Here is an 18,203-nt window from a genome sequence, read left to right as displayed (position 1 = left end):
AACCCTTCTCCCCGCCTCCTCCCACCCAGGGTCCGCGTGGCGGGGCGCGCGCGCACTCTGGCTGGGTTGCTGCCCAGCTCTGGCAGCAGCAGTAAGGGGAGAGGGGCGGGGCTGCTTCCTTTGGGGCCCCGCCCCCCTTGGCCCGGCGTCCTTACGGCGCTTGCGCGCTCCCGCCCGGTCTCCATCTTGGAATTGGGAGGAAGAGGGAGAGGGAGACCGGGACGAGACCAGGGCTGTGGTGCGGAGAGAGGCTGAGACTGAGAAGAGGAGAGGGAGAGAGGGCACGGGGACCGCCCTTCGCTACAGTCTTTCATCTATCCTCGGGAGAGAGAAGGGGAAAGGGAGGGGGCTGGGGCGGGAGTGGGGGCTGTCACCCTCGGACCCCGGCGTGAGAGGGGCCGTGCGGTCGGACGTCCTCGGGTAGGCCCCCTGTTGGTGGCGGAAGACTTGGGGCTCAGTCCCCTGGTCCCGAATTTCCGGGCTTGACCCCGCGCTTCTCAGATATCCGGGTATCAGCCCCTGAGATTCCAGATATCCGGGACTAGGGTCCCAACCTCTCTAAACCTGGGGCTCTGTTTCATAGGATTTCAAAAATCTGGGGTTCAGGACCCTGCGCGCACCAGTGTCCAGGGTTCATTCCCCACGAATTCAGATATCAGATTCAGCCTCCCCCTGTTCACATATCTGGGGTTCAGACCCCACAATCAGAAATCCGGGATTCAGCAACTGTCGCCCTCGAGGAGGAGGAGGACTGGACCGCGAGGTCAGATCAGGTTGTCACCCCCTCCCCTCCAGGGGAGGCTTCCCGGGCCCGCCCCTCAGGAAGGGCGAAAGCCGAGGAAGAGGTGGCGAGGGGAAAGGTCTCCTTGCCCCTCTCCCCGTTTGGCAGAGCCGCTGGAGGACCCCAGGAGGAAGCGGAAGCGCTGGGGCACCACAGTGACCCCTACCAGGTGAGACACGGGGTGCAGGGCCGCGGGTCCCTGTGTCTAGCTTGAGAAGAAAGGGTGCTGCTTTCTGGGAAGCTGGGCCTGGGTAGACACTCTCCTCGGGATGGGGAAGCCAGCTGAGCCAGTGGTCAGCCTCTGGCTAGTCTTGGCTTCTGCTGCCACCTTCTTCCCCTTTCTCTTCCCCTCCTTATATCTAGTTGATGGGGGACCTCAGATGACAGGGTCTGTCATGTCAGCCGGGGTCACGCCCTACAGTCCTTGAGCTAATCAGATGGATTTGCACCCTTCTGGTCATCTCCCTGTTCACTTTGCCCCTCACAGCTGCCCCTTCATGATTGTGACTCTCTTTCCTTTGCGGTGTTAATTCCCAGATCTCTGCTCCCCGTGGTGGGTCTGCTTATCTGTTCTTTAGGCTTGGTCTGGTTGGGTTTTTTTGTCCTTTCTAGGAAGTGTATGTGTACATTTGTGTTTGGGGGTTCTTGGCAGTATTTCCCCTCACCTATTATTACCTTCCAACCTCTTGATGTGATGGTATAAGTAATCTCGTTTGTCAGAGGATTTATCATTTACAAAGTGCTCTAGGTCCATTCTCATGCTATCTCTCCTCCCATTCATCTGGTGGGAGGCTGTTTTATTGCTGTCTTCCCATTTTACAGTTGAGCATATTGAGGCCCAGAGAGGTTGCCCAAGATCACACAGTGGCAGAATCAGGATTTGAACTCAGGTCCTTGATCAGGTCTTGCCCGTGTGCCATACCTGTCTCTTGTCACCTCTTTTCTTCTATTCCTAGGTTTAGCCAGGGGTCCAGAGTAGAATGGGTTGGGGTGGGATTTAAGAATGGGAGGGAGGAGAACTTCCTGTCCTCAGCCTTTTTCTGAGGGTTGTTCTCAGAACCTTTCCTGATGGGAGGCTCTGGCTCCTGCCTTCTGCCTCATGGATTTCTGTCTCTACTGTGACCTTCATCTTTACCCTGAGCCCAGTCTTTGGCCTGGGTTCCTAAGAGGGCTGTGTCTCGACAAATGATAGTGATGTCTCTTAACAGTTAAAGCCAACCAAGCTGCCAGGGGGTAGAATGATCCCCAAAGTATTTAAGCCTTGTGGTGATGACTCTGGAGGCAGGGAAAGAAAAATCCATATGCTGAGTGTCTGCATAGTGTTCCTGAGTATGAGATCTCATTTAAAATTTCACAACAGCTCCACACTGTAATCCGTTTTACTGAAAAGAAGACCAAGTGTTAAGGAACTTACTCAAAGCCCTGTTGCTGTCCACTGTAGATGAAATGCATTGGTAATGTATCTTAGAGTGGACAGGCTTGGGTTTCCTCGTCTCTCGCATGGAGGTAACATTGTCCATCTTAGAAGGTAGTTATGATTTAGCACAGACTTGGTAATCACTCACATGTTTGTAATTTGCGGTGTTTTGCAGGGATCTCTTATATGTGACCTGGGGTGCTTGGTTGGCATTCTTGGCTGGGTGCTGGTAAAGAGGTCAAGAAGATTCCTTTGGCAAGTTGTGAGCACCTGCCTTTGTGTGTGGGTGTGTGGTGGGGGTGAGGGGTGCTTGGCAGGGTTGCTGGCAGGAGAATGGAGAACAGGGCCTGGGAGCTGCTTGGGACTGGGCTGAGGGCAGTCAATCAATCTCCCAGGCTATTCTGAGCCCTCTGCACCCTGGGGGCCCACCAGAGAGTCAGGCTTACTTCTTGCCCTCCAGCTTCCAGTTGGGCTGAGGAGACAAAATTAACAACACAACAGGAAACAATGCACAACAGAATATAATTACATGCTAAATTGTTAGGTGCTTTTAAGGAGCTAGAACTCTGCCCTGGGAGTCCAGTGCCACTGAAAACTCCTTTGTACCTAAATTCCAGCAAGTGCTTATCCAGGCGACTGACCTAGAATCCCCTGGGGGCTGGGGGTCTTGACTGATGTATTGCTGGAGTTTTCGATATTTTTTTGACTGTGGACTCTAGAAGCTCTCCCCAAGAGCTGAGGTAGTCAGGGAGGCTTCCTGCAGGAGGGGACTGAGCTGGGGTGAGTTTTTGAGAGAGTAAATAAGTACATAGGCCTGACTGGAGAGAAGAGCCTGTTCGCTGGCCTTGGAGAAGTCCTTTCTTTCTGTGCCTCAGCGATCTCATCCGTGAAATGGTGATAACGCTCCTTTCCTTTTTGTTGTATAGGGCTGTTAAAGTAGATAGGGGTAATAGTAACACCTTATAAGGTTGTGAGGGTTGAATGAGATAATGCACAGAAGGTGCTTACTACGCATGCTCAGTACCTCTTTGTGCCACCAGTGTCCTGTACGTGTGTGATGGGTATGCCATAGGGCTGGACAAGTAAGGCAGCCCAGATTGCAGGCCCACTGAGCCAGATGCCATTTCTCTCCGTCCTCCCGTTCTGGACCTCCTGCCTGCCACGGCATCCCTGGCCCTTTTTGAGAGTGAGCCTCCTGGCCCCTGTGGGCCAGTACCCACTTGTAACAATGGCCGGATTTCCACTGCCTCCGGCCTGGCTGTTTCCTGCTCTCTCCCAGAGTGTGAGAGGTTGAGGGAGGAGGGGGCCTCCACGCCAAGGGGAACGGGAAGGTGCCTGGAAATATTTGGGGCATGGGACTTGTGGGACAGGACACTTGGGGACATGGGGCTCTAGCTGGGAGGCAGAATCTTTATTCTTGAGGGGAGATTTAGAGGTTATGGGGAAATGAAACTTGTTGAGGGCTGAGGGTGTTGTTGAGGATGCTGAACTCCCAGTCTTCCTGCAGTTTTAGGGACTTCAGGGACCCAGCCCCCCGTACTCTGGTTGCCAGAGCAACTTCATTATTTATTTATTTTTTTGAGCTTTGATGTTCCTAATCTCCCCCTGCCCTTCCTTAGTAGTGCCTCCGCCTCGTCGGAACCAGGGAAGAAGGCAGAAACTTGAGGGACTGGCTCCTTTCTCTCTCTGAGGGCCTGGTCTTTGTTCTAAGGGTCCCTTCTCTTCATCAGGTCAAGCCCCACTCTCAGGGCCCCCAGGGGCCACCATGCCAGCTGGGGGCCGGGCCGGGAGCCTGAAGGACCCCGATGTGGCTGAGCTTTTCTTCAAGGATGACCCAGAAAAGCTCTTTTCTGACCTCCGTGAGATTGGCCATGGCAGCTTTGGAGCTGTGTACTTTGTGAGTTAAAGCTTGGGAGGGTGGGGTAGGGACTGTCTCCCCACTGTGGACCTCCAAACAGCCCTGTGTGCTCCTGTCCTCCACCACACCAACCTCTCCTGCCCTCTCCTACTGGGCCAGCAAGTCTTCTTGCTGCCCAGTGCTTTCTGGGGGCCTTCACTACCTGCTGGTCTGGTCCTTAGGCCCGGGATGTCCGGAATAGTGAGGTGGTGGCCATCAAGAAGATGTCCTACAGTGGAAAGCAGTCAAATGAGGTAGGCTGAGCTTGACAGACTGGGTATGACACCAAGGACCCCAGTCTTAAGATACAGACTGAGTAAATCTCTCCTCCCCTTTCTTACCTTCTCTCAGAAATGGCAGGACATCATCAAGGAGGTGCGGTTCCTACAGAAGCTTCGGCATCCCAATACCATTCAGTACCGGGGCTGTTACCTGAGGGAGCACACAGCTTGGGTGAGCTAGGCCCCGACTCTGCCCTCATCATCTTTGCCAGTACTCAGTGATCCTTATCCTGGTCTAGTCTCTGAGGTGGGCCCTATTCCGGGTGTGTCATGCAGATCTTGGGAGGGAGGAAATCTCTCCCAACCTCTTTAGTCCTCAGACAAACTCATAAGTCATATTGTGCATCCAGAGGGAGAGGCTGAAGAGTGTCATAACCTGTTAGCAGTTGAAGTGGGGCACGTGAGCTGGAGGAGCAGGAGATTGAATGATGGGATTCAGCTGCTGGTGTTAGTGATGTCTTGGGCTCTTTCTAAAGGAGGGCCTAACTCCAGGGACTTCCCCCACCTTTTTTGTTTTCTCAGTTGTCCTTTCTCCCTGTTATCACCCCGGGGGGTTTTGCTTGAGTAGTGGCTAGGCAAGGAAGCCCTCTGTTTTGGATCTCTCCCCAAGCGAGCTAGGCCAGGGGTGGCCAGGTCTGCTGATCTCTGACCCTTGACCCTTCCATAGCTGGTGATGGAGTATTGCCTGGGTTCAGCTTCTGACCTTCTGGAAGGTAAGTGATTCTTTGGCCAACAAGTGGGAGAAGGGAGAAGAGCAGAGAAGCTGTAGGGGACGGGTAAAGGGGAAGTAGTTCCAGCCCCACCCTGAACTCCCTCGTTTGATGGTTTTCCTTTACTCCCCAGTGCACAAGAAGCCCCTTCAGGAGGTGGAGATTGCAGCTGTGACCCACGGGGCCCTTCAGGGCCTGGCTTATCTGCACTCCCACAACATGATCCATAGGTACGAGCAGCACTGGTGATGGCTGGGAGAGAGGGAGTGCCCTGTATACCACCCCTCCTTGTGCTGGGCTGTAGTCTTCTTGGCCAAAGCCCCTGCCCAGCAGCCTGCCTGAGATGCGTGTCTTACCCCTGTGCTTTGCCTTCGGCAGGGATGTGAAGGCTGGAAACATCCTACTGTCAGAGCCAGGCTTGGTGAAACTGGGGGACTTCGGCTCTGCATCCATCATGGCACCTGCCAACTCCTTCGTGGGCACCCCGTACTGGTGAGCGGGAGTGGTGGCGAATGGAGAGAGCTCTTGGGGTGTTGGGAGCAGGAGTTGGCAGGGTCTGGGCGGGTGATTAGCCTCTCTCTCCTGACCATTCTCCCAGGATGGCTCCAGAAGTGATCCTGGCGATGGATGAGGGGCAGTACGATGGCAAGGTGGATGTCTGGTCCTTAGGCATAACCTGCATCGAGCTGGGTAAGGACATTCACCTCTGCTCCTTTATCCTCTTTTCTCTCCACCCCTTTCTTTTTTTCTTACTTTATCCCCACACTGTCCCATCCTCTGAGGCTTCCAGGCACCTGTCCATTTTGAGGACCCTTGATCCCCAGTACAAGCAGCTGTCAAACCCTGCCATTTCTTAGACCAAAAGATTTCATAGCATTCATCTTTTGCACTATGCTAGTTCTAAATCTTTTTTTGAGCGCCCACTGTGTGCCATGCACTGTGCTAGTAGGTTCTGAGGGTATAGCAGTGAATGAGGTTCCTGCTTTCTTAGAACTTACATTCAAGTGGGGGAAGTAGGTATTTTTTCTGTCTATGTGAAAAAAGCTGAATGGAAATGATACAGGAACAGTACAACCAGAAAACAAGGGACTTGACCTAATTAGGGGCTGAGGAAGGTCTTCTTTTAGCAGAGATGTCTAAACAGAACCACACAACAAATAATAGGTAACTGTTGGAAGACTTGTAGAGAAAAGCAGCATTACAGACAGAGAATGAGGAGCAGGCCTGGGGAGCTGAGACTAGCTTTAGTTGGTGGCAAAGAGCAGTGAGTGATAAGGCCAAAGAGCTCGGTTCAGTGAGTTCATGAGGTCTTGAAGCCCTGTTGAGGTTCTCTTTTCTGCCAGCCAATGATATTGCAACAACTGTTTTAGGGAGAAAATATTTGTAAGCACACCCCCACCCCCACCCCAATACACACACAAGTACCAGGCACAAAATAGGTGCCCAAGAAAGAGATGCTTTTAGTTACTCTCAACAACAACTTCCTGTCATGCTCTTTCCCACTGCCAGTCTCTTCTTCCTTCCATTCTCTTTTACATCAGAGATGTGCTGTTGTTTTCTCTCCACCTCAGATCCTCCCTGTTGCCTTCAAGACTGAAGCCATCCCCGTTCTTACTTACACCAAGTTTAAGGCTCTTGCTTCCTAAAGGCTGGCTTTCCCCCTTTACAAGCTCCACCCCTAAGTGTGCTATGAATATTTCCTCTTAATTACCTTTGTACCCTGTCCTTGGCCTGAGGTTGGAGATTTGGACTTGCCTTTTCCTCTATCTACACAGTTACCGTTTAAGGCCATGAACAGATAGGCGATGGAAGTATGTGAAGCAGGCCAGTATAAGAAAAATCTAGAGCTATCCATTTTATTGCTAATTTTTGGTACAGAAATGTGCACAGAAAACTATATTATAGAAAAAAAAAAACATCAATCTTGATTGTAAATGGCAACTGATGACTCAGTTGGTGTCAGAGAAGTAGTATGGAGGGAGACTAAGGCAAACTGGAGGTTGCTGTTCCCAGGAGAACAGGCAGCTCTATTGTTTAGCTCCAGCCCATTGTTATGCAGAAATGTAGGCTTCATTTTACCAGATCTAATTTTTTAAAAAAAGAAACTGGAAATTTAGGTTATTTCATTGCTAGTGTCAGAATTTAAAAATCATTGTTGAGGCCCAAACCAAAACAATACAAAACATTCGTCTGGGCCACAAGGGGCTTCTTGCTTGCAACTTCTGAACTAAGGCCTATCTCCATTATTCCTTTTTCCAAACAAGCTTCCCTGAAACCCCTGCAAATGGACCAACTTGAAGGCCTGGCTTTCCACCCATTTACTGTTTTGCTCTTAGGCCAGTTATTAGCACTTTGAACTTGATGTTATTCGTTCAGTCTCACTTAACCTTCTCTGTTAGACTGAAAATTCCTTGAAAACAGGGCCTGTCTGTTTATCTTTTCCAGTACCTACACAAGTGTTTTGCTCTCATTGGGCATCTGGTAAATACTGGGCTGGCAAGTGAATGTCTTCCCTCTGCCTTTGTTGGTGCATTTGTGTGTGTTGTTTTCTCTGATCTCTCTTCTACCCACGTGCAGTGGAAAGGCTGGATGTTGCATCTTAAGAGAGGAAGGAATTGATTCAGGTTATGGGAATTGCTTAGGTTCAGGGAATGAGGAAGTCGGGGAGCGGGGGTGTGGACCACAGTCTTCTGATTTCAAGTTTAGTCGCCTCTGCCCACCTGCCACCTCTCACCTTCTCCCCCTTTACCTTTTTCTGTAGCGGAACGGAAACCACCACTGTTTAACATGAATGCGATGAGTGCCTTATACCACATTGCACAGAACGAGTCCCCCGTGCTTCAGTCAGGACACTGGTGAGGACTGGGGTTTCTGGGCCCAGGGGTAGGCCACAGGGGTAAGGCTGCCTGACTCATGCCCTCCCCACCCTACCCTTACCCTCCTGTGACTTCTAGGTCTGAGTACTTCCGGAATTTTGTCGACTCCTGCCTTCAGAAAATCCCTCAAGACAGACCAACCTCAGAGGTTCTTCTGAAGGTGAGGGCTCACTGACATAGCATTCTCCTAGAACTGAAATTTGTTGGAATCACAGAAATCCCTCAGTGAAAGTAGAGATTCCTGGTTCTTCCTCTACCAAGAACTTCATTTATGAATTCCCACATCCATCCCCAGTGCCCAGTGGACTCTGTTTTGCAAGAGTTTATCTAGGAGACTGCCTTTATTAAGTGATAATTTGTTTTCACGTCTTTCATTAATCAAAGATATATATAATTGCAAGTCAGAGCTTCTCATCAGCGTGCGATAACCAGGGTTACCACACTGATCTAATATAATTTAAGCCAGAAGCCTATGTAACCTTGTCGTAGGTAAATGTGTGATTTCCCTAGGTGTTTTTCAAGTTATCAAAAATAGAGGGGCCCCCATTCCTCCAGAGATCCACGGGGCCCTAAGACCCCTAGTTGGGAACTGTCTAGTTTGACCCACTTATTTTATAATTGTGGGATGCCTTGTGAGGCCCAGAGAAGCCTCATGACATGTCCAGGGGCACAGAGTACTTTGAAGACCTGGACTAGAATCCAGATCTCTGGCTGTTCTCACCTGGAGGAACAAGAGTGTCTGGGGAGTAGAGATTGGGTGGTAAAAATTAATGTGGGAGGAGGGCTAGGGACAAGGCCAGCATCAGCCTATGGTGGGCACGGACCCAGGGGAGTGCCTCAGGCCAGAGGGAATGCCAGGATCCATGGGATGTTGGGGTGCGGGGGTGCTTGGCAGCAGGTCTCGGTGTTCTCTTCCCCCAGCACCGCTTTGTGCTCCGTGAGCGGCCACCCACAGTCATCATGGACCTTATCCAGAGGACCAAGGATGCTGTTCGGGAGCTGGACAACCTGCAGTACCGCAAGATGAAGAAGATACTGTTCCAGGAGGCGCCCAATGGCCCTGGCGCGGAGGCCCCAGAGGAGGAGGAGGTGACCCAGGGTGCCCTGCCACCATCTTCATCACCATGTTGTACTTGCCTCTGAGCAGCTGCTTGGTCCCGCTCCCCCACCCCTCTTCATACCCTCTGTCTCCGTGTACACTTGCCTTGCCCTTCGCCTTCCCTTCCCAACAGCCCATGTCCTGTCCACAGGAGGCAGAGCCCTACATGCACCGGGCTGGGACGCTGACCAGTCTAGAGAGTAGCCATTCGGTGCCCAGCATGTCCATCAGCGCCTCTAGCCAGAGCAGCTCAGTCAACAGCCTGGCAGATGCCTCTGATAATGAGGAGGAGGAAGAGGAGGAGGAAGAAGAGGAGGAGGAGGAAGAAGGCCCTGAAGCCCGGGAGATGGCCATGATGCAGGAGGGGGAGCACACAGTCACCTCCCACAGCTCCATCATCCACCGGCTGCCGGTATGCAGCTCTCCCTGAGTAGGCTTGACAGCCACAGGGCCCTGCTCCAAGTGTGACTGGGTCTTCAGGGAACTCTCTCTGGACCCTCTGACCTCTGAGACTTGGGCATTCCTTCCACCTTCTCTTCCTCTAGGGCTCTGATAACCTCTATGATGACCCCTACCAGCCAGAGATGACCCCAGGGCCTCTCCAGCCACCTGCAGCCCCAGCTCCCACCTCTACCACCTCTTCTGCCCGCCGACGGGCTTATTGCCGCAACAGGGACCACTTTGCCACCATCCGTACTGCCTCCCTGGTAAGCACAGCCATCCTGGGTAACCCCCTCCCCCAGACTATTTAAGTTCAGAAATGGCTTTCTCCCTGTGGGGTGTGATTAAGTCCAGATTCCAGACTCTTGTCTGTTGCTATCACGTCCTTCTTACCTCGACTGTCTCACCTAAATCCTCCCCTCTCGCCTCCCTTCTCTCAGTAGACTGTTTCGGTCACGTTGCCCAGCTCTCACCCTGTCTTTGTGGCTAGACTTAGACAGCATCTCCTGGTGTGTCTTCCCAGGCTCCTGGCGAGCCAGGTGCCTCATGTCCTGTGCTGTGATGCTCCTGAACAGCATTGTGACAGGTCTGCTGGATTCTGTGCCCCTAGAGAGCAGAGATGATGTACAGGTATCTGCCTGTACCAGTAATTGGCTTGCGGGCCCCCACACCTGCCTGTATTTAATCCAGCTTTTCTGGGAGGGTGAGGATATGATTCCATTTAAGAGATGACATAGTTGTGACTCAGAAGGGCTCCCTTTGGTAGTTCTCAAATTCTGTAACCAGTATCTTGGTCCTCTCCTAAAATAAAGGCATGGCGTTTTAGTTTTTTTTTTTTTCTCAGCTCACAGGAAAACTATGTTTTTGTCTATAATTTTAGTAGACTTTTAGACTACGTTCTTATTTAGCTGTGTCGACAGTCCTCTTGGAGGCCATTGGTTGGTCTGTTACGTTCTTTTACCCTCTGCTTACAACTGGTTGTTCTGCTAGGGGAACTCTTCAGACCCTCTGATGCTTGGTGCTTTGTGATACTGTGCAGGAGGTCTGGGACTTGCAGCGATTTGGCCACCTGGACTAGTTTGGAGCCGTTGACATAGCCTTTGAACAATGGCATCTGAGTTCAAACTACAGATGAGGGCATCCAGGTCCAGTGTTCTTGTCATCTAGAGCCCATGGTCTGTATTCTGCCTCCATACCTGGGCTATAAATGGTCTTCAGTGTTTGCTGAAAAGGAAGGAACTATCACTTTTCTAGTTCAGAGTGTTCTAGATACTATTACATAGGTATCAAACTTAATCGCCACAGCCCCGTATGAGGAGGTGTTATTGTCTCCTGTAACAGAACTGAGGCTTAGCAGCATTAACTTTCTTGAAGTCACATGGTTAGGAAGTGGCAGAGCTGGAGGTCTGGGCCCAGGTCTGTCTTGATTCTTTTACTCTTTTCAGTCATTCTGAATTGTCCCTACTTTTAGGTAAAACCCTGTGTTCAATCCCTTTTCTTGTCTGATGCGGTCACACCAACCCATGAGGGAGATGATGTCTCCATTCTCCAGTAGAGGTGGCAGGCTCAGAGAGGTTAAGTGAGGAAGGTACCAAATGAGAATTAAACCCTTGCATCAAAAACTCATGTTCTTGCCCATACAGCACGAAGACTGTGTGTGTGTTAATAACACGGGCACCAGAGCTGCTCCCCACTCCTCATCCTTTCTCCCTCCCCAGGTCAGCCGTCAGATTCAGGAGCATGAGCAGGACTCAGCCCTGCGGGAGCAGCTGAGTGGCTATAAGCGGATGCGACGACAGCACCAGAAACAGCTGCTGGCGTTGGAGTCACGGCTGAGGGGTGAGCGTGAGGAGCACAGTGCGCGGCTGCAGCGGGAGCTCGAGGCACAGCGGGCTGGCTTTGGGGCTGAAGCCGAAAAGCTGTCCCGGCGGCACCAGGCCATCGGGGAGAAGGAGGCGCGAGCCGCTCAGGCCGAGGAGCGGAAGTTCCAGCAGCACATCCTTGGGCAGCAGAAGAAGGAGCTGGCCGCCCTGCTGGAGGCGCAGAAACGAACCTACAAACTGCGGAAGGAGCAGCTGAAGGAGGTGGGTTTGGGCTGCAGCTGTGGGTGGGGTTGGTGGGGGGTGAGGCAGACCCTGACCCCCTGGCTCTCCCACTGCCCTTTCTTAGGAACTCCAGGAGAACCCCAGCACCCCCAAGAGGGAGAAGGCTGAGTGGCTTTTGCGGCAGAAGGAGCAGCTACAGCAGTGCCAGGCAGAGGAGGAGGCTGGGCTGCTGCGGCGGCAGCGCCAGTACTTTGAGCTGCAGTGTCGCCAGTACAAGCGCAAGATGCTGCTGGCACGTCACAGCCTAGACCAGGACCTGCTACGAGAGGTAGGCCTCCCCCTCCCCCAGTCGCCTCCCAGGTCCCAGACTCCTGCCCTGTTTCATTTGCCTCACTTGGGACCATCTTTCCTCTTTGCTCTCATTCATGTTGTGGGTCAGCTTCTCTTCAGCATCTCTGACTTCTCATGCCCACCAGACCCTGCTCCAGCTCCAACCTGCCAGGAGTTTGGCACCCTTTCCCCTTTCATCCACACCCCTCATCTCCCCACCCTCAGTTCCCTTACCAAGGAGTCCTGGGGCTCCCGTTTCCTTGACACTCACAAGGCTTCCTAACCCCTTTCTGGGCCCTGCCTCCCTTTTGCCTCAGGACTTGAACAAGAAGCAGACACAGAAGGACTTGGAGTGTGCATTGCTGCTGCGGCAGCACGAGGCCACGCGGGAGCTGGAGCTCCGGCAGCTGCAGGCTGTGCAGCGCACTCGGGCTGAGCTCACCCGCCTGCAACACCAGACGGAGCTGGGCAACCAGCTGGAGTACAATAAGCGGCGTGAGCAGGAGTTGCGGCAGAAGCACGCGGCCCAGGTTCGCCAGCAGCCCAAGAGCCTCAAAGTACGTGCAGGCCAGCGTCCCCCGGGCCTCCCGCTCCCCGTTCCTGGGGCTGTGGGACCACCTAACACAGGCGCCCTTAGAGAAGAGCAGCCCTGCTCACCTGGCCAGGAGGCGGTCCTGGACCAAAGAATGCTGGGAGAGGAGGAGGAAGCGGTTCCAGAGAGAAGGATTCTGGGGAAGGAAGGGGCTGCCTTGGAGCCAGAGGAGCAGAGGATACTTGGGGAAGAGTCAGGAACTGTTAGCCCCAGTCCACAAAACCATGAGAGTTTGGTTGATGAGGAGGTTTGGGGGCTACCTGAGGAGGAGACAGGGGAGCTTAGAGTGCCATCCCCAGCACCGCAGGAGAGGAGCATTGTGGGCCAGGAGGCATCGGTGGAATGGAGGTTGTGGGGGAAGGAGGATGGCAGCCTCTTGGGTGAGGAGTTTGAGCTTGACTGGGTCCAGGGTCCAGCACTGACCCCAGTCCCTGAGGAAGAAGAGGAAGAGGAGGAGGGGGCTCCATTTAGGACCCCAAGGGATCCTGGAGATGGTTGTCCCTCACCAGACATCCCCCCGGAACCCCCTCCAACACATTTGAGGCCAGGCACTACTAGCCAGCTCCCTGGACTCCTGTCCCATGGCCTCCTGGCTGGACTCTCCTTTGCAGTGGGGTCCTCCTCGGGCCTCTTGCCCCTACTACTTCTGCTGCTGCTCCCATTGCTGGCGGCCCAGGGTGGGGGTGGCCTGCAGGCAGCCCTGCTGGCCCTTGAGGTGGGGCTGGTGGGCCTGGGGGCCTCCTACCTACTTCTTTGTACAGCTCTACACCTGCCCCCCAGTCTGTTCCTTCTCCTGGCTCAGGGCACCGCACTGGGGGCCGTCCTCAGTCTGAGCTGGCGCCGAGGCCTCCTGGGTGTCCCTCTGGGCCTTGGGGCTGCCTGGCTCCTCGCCTGGCCAGGCCTGGCTCTACCTCTGGCAGCTCTGGCAGCAGGGGGCAAATGGGTGCGACAGCAGGGCCCCCGGATGCGCCGGGGCATCTCTCGACTCTGGTTGCGGGCTCTGCTGCGCCTATCACCCATGGTCTTCCGGGCCCTGCAGGGCTGCGGGGCTGTGGGGGACCGGGGCCTATTTGCACTGTACCCCAAGACCAACAAGGATGGTTTCCGCAGCCGTATTCCTGTCCCTGGGCCCCGACGGGGTAATCCTCGCACTGCCCGACACCCACTAGCCCTTTTGGCCAGGTTTTGGGCCCTGTGCAAGGGCTGGAACTGGCGCCTGGCCCGGGCCAGCCAAAGTTTAGCCACCCGCCTGCCCCCCTGGGCTGTCCACACACTGGCCAGTTGGGGCCTGCTTCGGGGTGAGCGGCCCAGCCGTATCCCCCGGCTGCTTCCACGCAGCCAGCGCCGGCTGGGCCCTCCTGCCTCCCACCAGCCACCACCAGGGATGCTCGTTGGGCGGAGACCCCGAGCCCGCCAGTCCCGGGCCCTGCCTCCCTGGAGGTGACCAACTCCAGCTCCTCCCCAGCCCGAATCCAGAGCATTGAGCACTTTATCTCCCACTACTCAGTGAAGTTTCTCCATTCCCTGGCCTCTCCTCCCATCCACCCCACACCCTGCACCTCACCTCCAGCCCTTCAGCCTCTAGACAGGCAGCCTCCCCTGCCATGGAGTCCGGAGACGATACTTTGTGTTCTCCTGATGCTCCTCCCCACCCTAAGTTATTGCTGTTCTCCCACTGTGTGTGTGCTCATCCTCACCCTCATCGACTCAGGCCTGGGGCCAGGGGTGGCAATGGGTGGGAAGAGTCATGTTTTTTTTTTTTTTTTTCTCTCTTTGATTTTGTTTTTCTGTCTCCCTTCCAACCTGTCCCCTTTCCCCCACCAAAAAAAGAAAAAGACAAACACAAATAAAATATCTGAGCGGAACTGTACCTTTGGCCCAGGCTGCCTCTGTCTGCTTTGTCCTGCCGCCTAGCCTCCCCGGTATGCCCCCAGTCTGGACCCTTGGCCCCCAGTTCCATGACCTTTTCAACCCATCTACGTTATCTCAACCCCTTTCACTCCTCAGCCTCATCTTCTCTACCCTCATAGCTTCATTGCACCATGACCACTACCAGCTGGGCAGGGCTGGGCCCCTGTTGAGCTGCTTGGTCGCACGGTTCCCCTGTATGTGGATTCCTCCCAGGGAGTGCTCAGGTCCTGGGTCCTTTCATCCTCATTCACTGCCTTTTCTCCCAACCCACTCCCTATGTGGTTCCCATCTGTTTGGGAGCTGAGTTTCTCTCCTGGCATCAGGGCTGGGGGATGGGACTGCAAACCCTCCCCAGTAGGGGGTGGTGAATTTGGGGGCCCAAAAGTGTGGGGGCCGTGGAAATGGGATTGGTTGTGGGCTTGGAGTGGGAGCTGAGTGCACAAGGGCCAGGCTGGACTGTGGAGGTCTGGTCAGGGTGGCAGCTGCTGGCCTGTTGGACTTGTCAGGCCCTTCCTGGCCACCACCTTTGCCCCTTTCCCTTATGTGGCCTGAAACAGGGCCACCCTTTCTTACCCATTTCTTGGCTTGGTGCTTATCCTTCTTCCTTCCCTCTGACCCTGAGGTGGTGAACCTGGGACTTCCTCTGTCTTTCCTCAGCTTTGTTGCTGTCTTCCATGGGTGTGTTGAGTGACTTGGTTTTCTCACTCATGTATATTCTGTTATCTGCTCACAGGCATCTGTCTCTAGGTCATATTTTCTTCCTCCTCTGCATGGTCAAAACTTCTTGTGTGCACTCAGTACTTGAAAGAGTCTCAGTTCCCTCTTCATGAACTCTCCTGCTGTTTCTTGTGAGTTGTCCACCCAACTCTGAACATGCTCTTGGAAGCTCTTGTTCTCTTTGCATCTCTTGTCCATTCAGCATCTTCTTGATCTCTCTCCACACAACCCCATCTCTCCATGTCTGTCTGTATACAGCTCCCCCGCCCCCTCTGTCTAACATGTTTTCTGTTTCTCTCCCTCTCTCCCTGTCTCTGCTGCTGTCTCCTCTCCTCCTCTCTTTATTCTCCCCTCTCCCCGGTTGTTCCTCCTCCTCCCCCCTGCCCCCATCTCCCTTTGGTCCGTCCACTGCATAGTCTAAGGAGCTGCAGATCAAGAAGCAGTTCCAGGAGACGTGTAAGATCCAGACTCGGCAGTACAAGGCTCTGCGGGCCCACTTGCTGGAGACCACGCCCAAAGCTCAGCACAAGAGCCTCCTTAAGCGGCTCAAGGAAGAACAGACCCGCAAGCTGGCAATCCTAGCCGAGCAGTACGACCAGTCCATCTCAGAGATGCTCAGCTCACAGGCGGTGAGGCCTGGGGTCCAGGGAGGGAGCATGGTGGAGATTGGCCTTTGTATTTCCTGCTTAGCTGTGAACACTGGAAGTCGGGAGTGTAGAGACAGAGAGGGCTTTTTATTCTTGGGAAGCTCAGATACTCTCCCACTGTTGAGATTCTCTGCAATGGTTTTATTATTATTTCTCTTTAAGTATTTTCTTAAGGTCTTGACAAAGCCAGCCTGCCTACTCCACCGAGAACCACCAAGGAAAGAATGGCTGTACTTTTTTCCTGGGCCTGAGTTAGTTTAATGTGTGAACAGGGAGCAAATCAAAATAAGTGTGGCCTTCAGGCCTGTTTGGAGGGTTTTGAAGGTTGCTGTTAGTGATCACATGACACTGGAATGGGTCACTTAAGTATAAAAAGTAAAAGTGTCCTTATTCATTTGCCATTCCCTCACTTATCCCACCTCTCAGAGGTAATCGTTAATGTATTAGACTTTTTTCCTATGCATATTTGGAAAATTATATTAAAAATTTAAACCAAAATGGAATCATACTTTGCAAACTGTCCTCTTAACTTTTTCCACCTAATATTTCTTGGACATCTTTCCATGTCAGTACATGTCTCATTTTTTAAGAGCATAGAATTTTCCATGGTATGGATGTACCACAATTTATTTAACCCATCCCTTATTGGTGGACATTTAGGTTGTTTCCAGTATTTTGCTATTACAACGCTTCAGTGAACATCTGCGAGCACATGTGCAAGTATACGTGGGGGATAAATTCCTGGAAGTGTAATTGCTGTGTCACAGGGTATGACGACCTTTCATTCTGATAGATGTTGAGACTGGCTGCTGCTTGAAACCTTAGGGCCCAGGCCTACTGGGGCAGGGGAGGATTTGTGGGGGTCAGGGAGGAGGCCCTTAAAATTTGTTCTTCCTGATCTCTAGCTGCGGCTTGATGAAACCCAGGAAGCAGAGTTCCAGGCCCTTCGGCAGCAGCTGCAACAAGAGCTGGAGCTGCTCAATGCTTACCAGAGCAAGATCAAGATCCGCACGGAGAGTCAGCATGAACGGGAGCTACGGGAGCTGGAGCAGAGAGTAGCCCTGAGGCGGGCCCTGCTGGAGCAGCGGGTGAGAGGGCTGGGCTTCCAGGATGGGCTGGGGAGGGCAGCCCCCATCCTGGACCGTCTAACCTCTCTTCTGGGTACCCCAGGTGGAAGAGGAGCTGCTGGCCCTGCAGACAGGGCGCTCTGAGCGAATCCGGAGTTTGCTTGAGCGGCAGGCCCGTGAGATCGAGGCTTTCGATGCGGAGAGCATGAGGCTAGGCTTCTCCAGTATGGCTCTGGGGGGCATCCCAGCTGAGGCTGCTGCCCAGGGCTATCCTGCTCCACCCCCTGCCCCCGCCTGGCCCTCCCGGCCGGTTCCCCGTTCAGGGGCGCACTGGAGCCATGGCCCTCCTCCACCAGGCATGCCGCCCCCGGCTTGGCGTCAGCCTGCTCTCTTGGCTCCCCCGGGTCCCCCAAACTGGCTGGGGCCCCCAGCACAGAGTGGCACCCCCCGTGGTGGAGCCCTGCTGCTGCTAAGAAATAGCCCTCAGCCCCTGCGGCGAGCAGCCTCGGGGGGCAGTGGCAGTGACAGTGTGGGCCCGCCTGCTGCTGCAGTGCCTGGGCCTCTGAGCCGCAGCACCAGTGTCGCTTCCCACATCCTCAATGGTTCCTCCCACTTCTATTCCTGAAGTACAAGGTGGATATGAGCAGATGAATGAGGCAGGGGTGGGTGGAGCCTGATCCTGGAGGGCTGTAAGCCTGAGGTCCACCCAAGGGTGGGGGATAGGATGTTGGCTCCAGCTCCTCTCAGACCTCATCTCATGAGCTTCTTGGGCTGGCCAGCGGCCCAAGGCCAGCTTGGCATAGGTGCCTCAAGGCTGGCCGGGAGCCCTTGCCTCCCCACCATGGTGCCAGGGTTTCTCTCCATCACGGCCTCGGGAGAGGAGGGAGATATGCGTGTCAAATATTTATCTAGTCCCCTGGGGGAGGGGGAAGGGTGGGTCTAGATATATTATATAAAGAGAACTATACTACCCCCTGGAGTGGGGCCATGGACTGGGGACACCAGGCCCCCAGACTTGGGATGTGGCAGAGCAGGTCTGGGGCCTGGGAGGGAAGAACTGGAGGAAAAAGCCTTCCTGAAAGATCGGGATGGGGTCTTGGGGTCAGGATGCCTGGGTCTCTCCATTCCCCCGTTGCTGTCTGACGTCCTGTGCCGTCTTGTCCTTTTATCTTTTTTTTTTTTTAATTGAGATCAGAGCTGGGGCAGGTAAACAAGATAAAAACCTTGGAAGGGGCTGCTCCCGGGCCTGGGGGCAGTCATGAGAGCCCCTCCCAGCTATGGGGCTGGCACAGAGCCCTACAGCAAGCTTTTAATAAACTGTTGGTTATTCTGACAGATCCCAGGACTCACCTTTTCTGTCTTAACGTGTGTAAAGGAATGCTGAGTGGCAGG

The 18,203-nt window shown here is 53.8% G+C and overlaps 1 protein-coding gene across 6 annotated transcripts; it reads left to right on the top strand.

Annotated features, from left to right (window-relative positions):
* Positions 1–114: 114 nt before the first annotated feature.
* TAOK2 (TAO kinase 2) lies at positions 115–18,148 on the top strand. 6 transcript variants are annotated; one of them, XM_070461166.1, is made up of 19 exons: positions 126–950; positions 3,929–4,095; positions 4,278–4,349; positions 4,447–4,548; positions 5,044–5,089; positions 5,220–5,316; positions 5,465–5,578; positions 5,685–5,776; positions 7,848–7,941; positions 8,041–8,122; positions 8,884–9,051; positions 9,213–9,473; positions 9,607–9,768; positions 11,221–11,586; positions 11,672–11,875; positions 12,195–12,434; positions 15,514–15,726; positions 16,650–16,832; positions 16,915–18,148. In XM_070461166.1, the coding sequence occupies exons 2-19, from the start codon at positions 3,964–3,966 to the stop codon at positions 17,434–17,436; spliced, it is 3,150 nt and encodes a 1,049-aa protein (XP_070317267.1). In that variant the 5' UTR covers positions 126–950; positions 3,929–3,963; the 3' UTR covers positions 17,437–18,148. The 6 variants fall into 6 exon arrangements, with proteins under 6 accessions (XP_070317266.1, XP_020740329.2, XP_070317267.1 ...); XM_070461169.1 differs by lacking the exon at positions 16,915–18,148 and adding an exon at positions 16,405–16,512 and having other exon boundaries at positions 128–950; positions 16,650–16,738; XM_070461167.1 differs by lacking the exon at positions 15,514–15,726.
* Positions 18,149–18,203: the final 55 nt, after the last annotated feature.

Source organism: Odocoileus virginianus, chromosome 33 (assembly GCF_023699985.2).
Source record: "Odocoileus virginianus isolate 20LAN1187 ecotype Illinois chromosome 33, Ovbor_1.2, whole genome shotgun sequence".
Taxonomy (NCBI): domain Eukaryota; kingdom Metazoa; phylum Chordata; class Mammalia; order Artiodactyla; family Cervidae; genus Odocoileus; species Odocoileus virginianus.
Note: the sequence above shows the minus strand (reverse complement) of the source record. Positions and strands in the feature narration are given on the sequence as shown.

Excerpts from the sequence above, each read along its gene's own strand:
- TAOK2 (XM_070461165.1), top strand. The coding sequence starts at position 3,964 with ATGCCAGCTGGGGGCCGGGCCGGGAGCCTGAAGGACCCCGATGTGGCT. Across the intron at positions 8,123-8,883 it reads CCTCAGAGGTTCTTCTGAAG|CACCGCTTTGTGCTCCGTGA; the intron begins GTGAGGGCTCAC and ends CTCTTCCCCCAG. Across the intron at positions 11,876-12,194 it reads ACCAGGACCTGCTACGAGAG|GACTTGAACAAGAAGCAGAC; the intron begins GTAGGCCTCCCC and ends CTTTTGCCTCAG.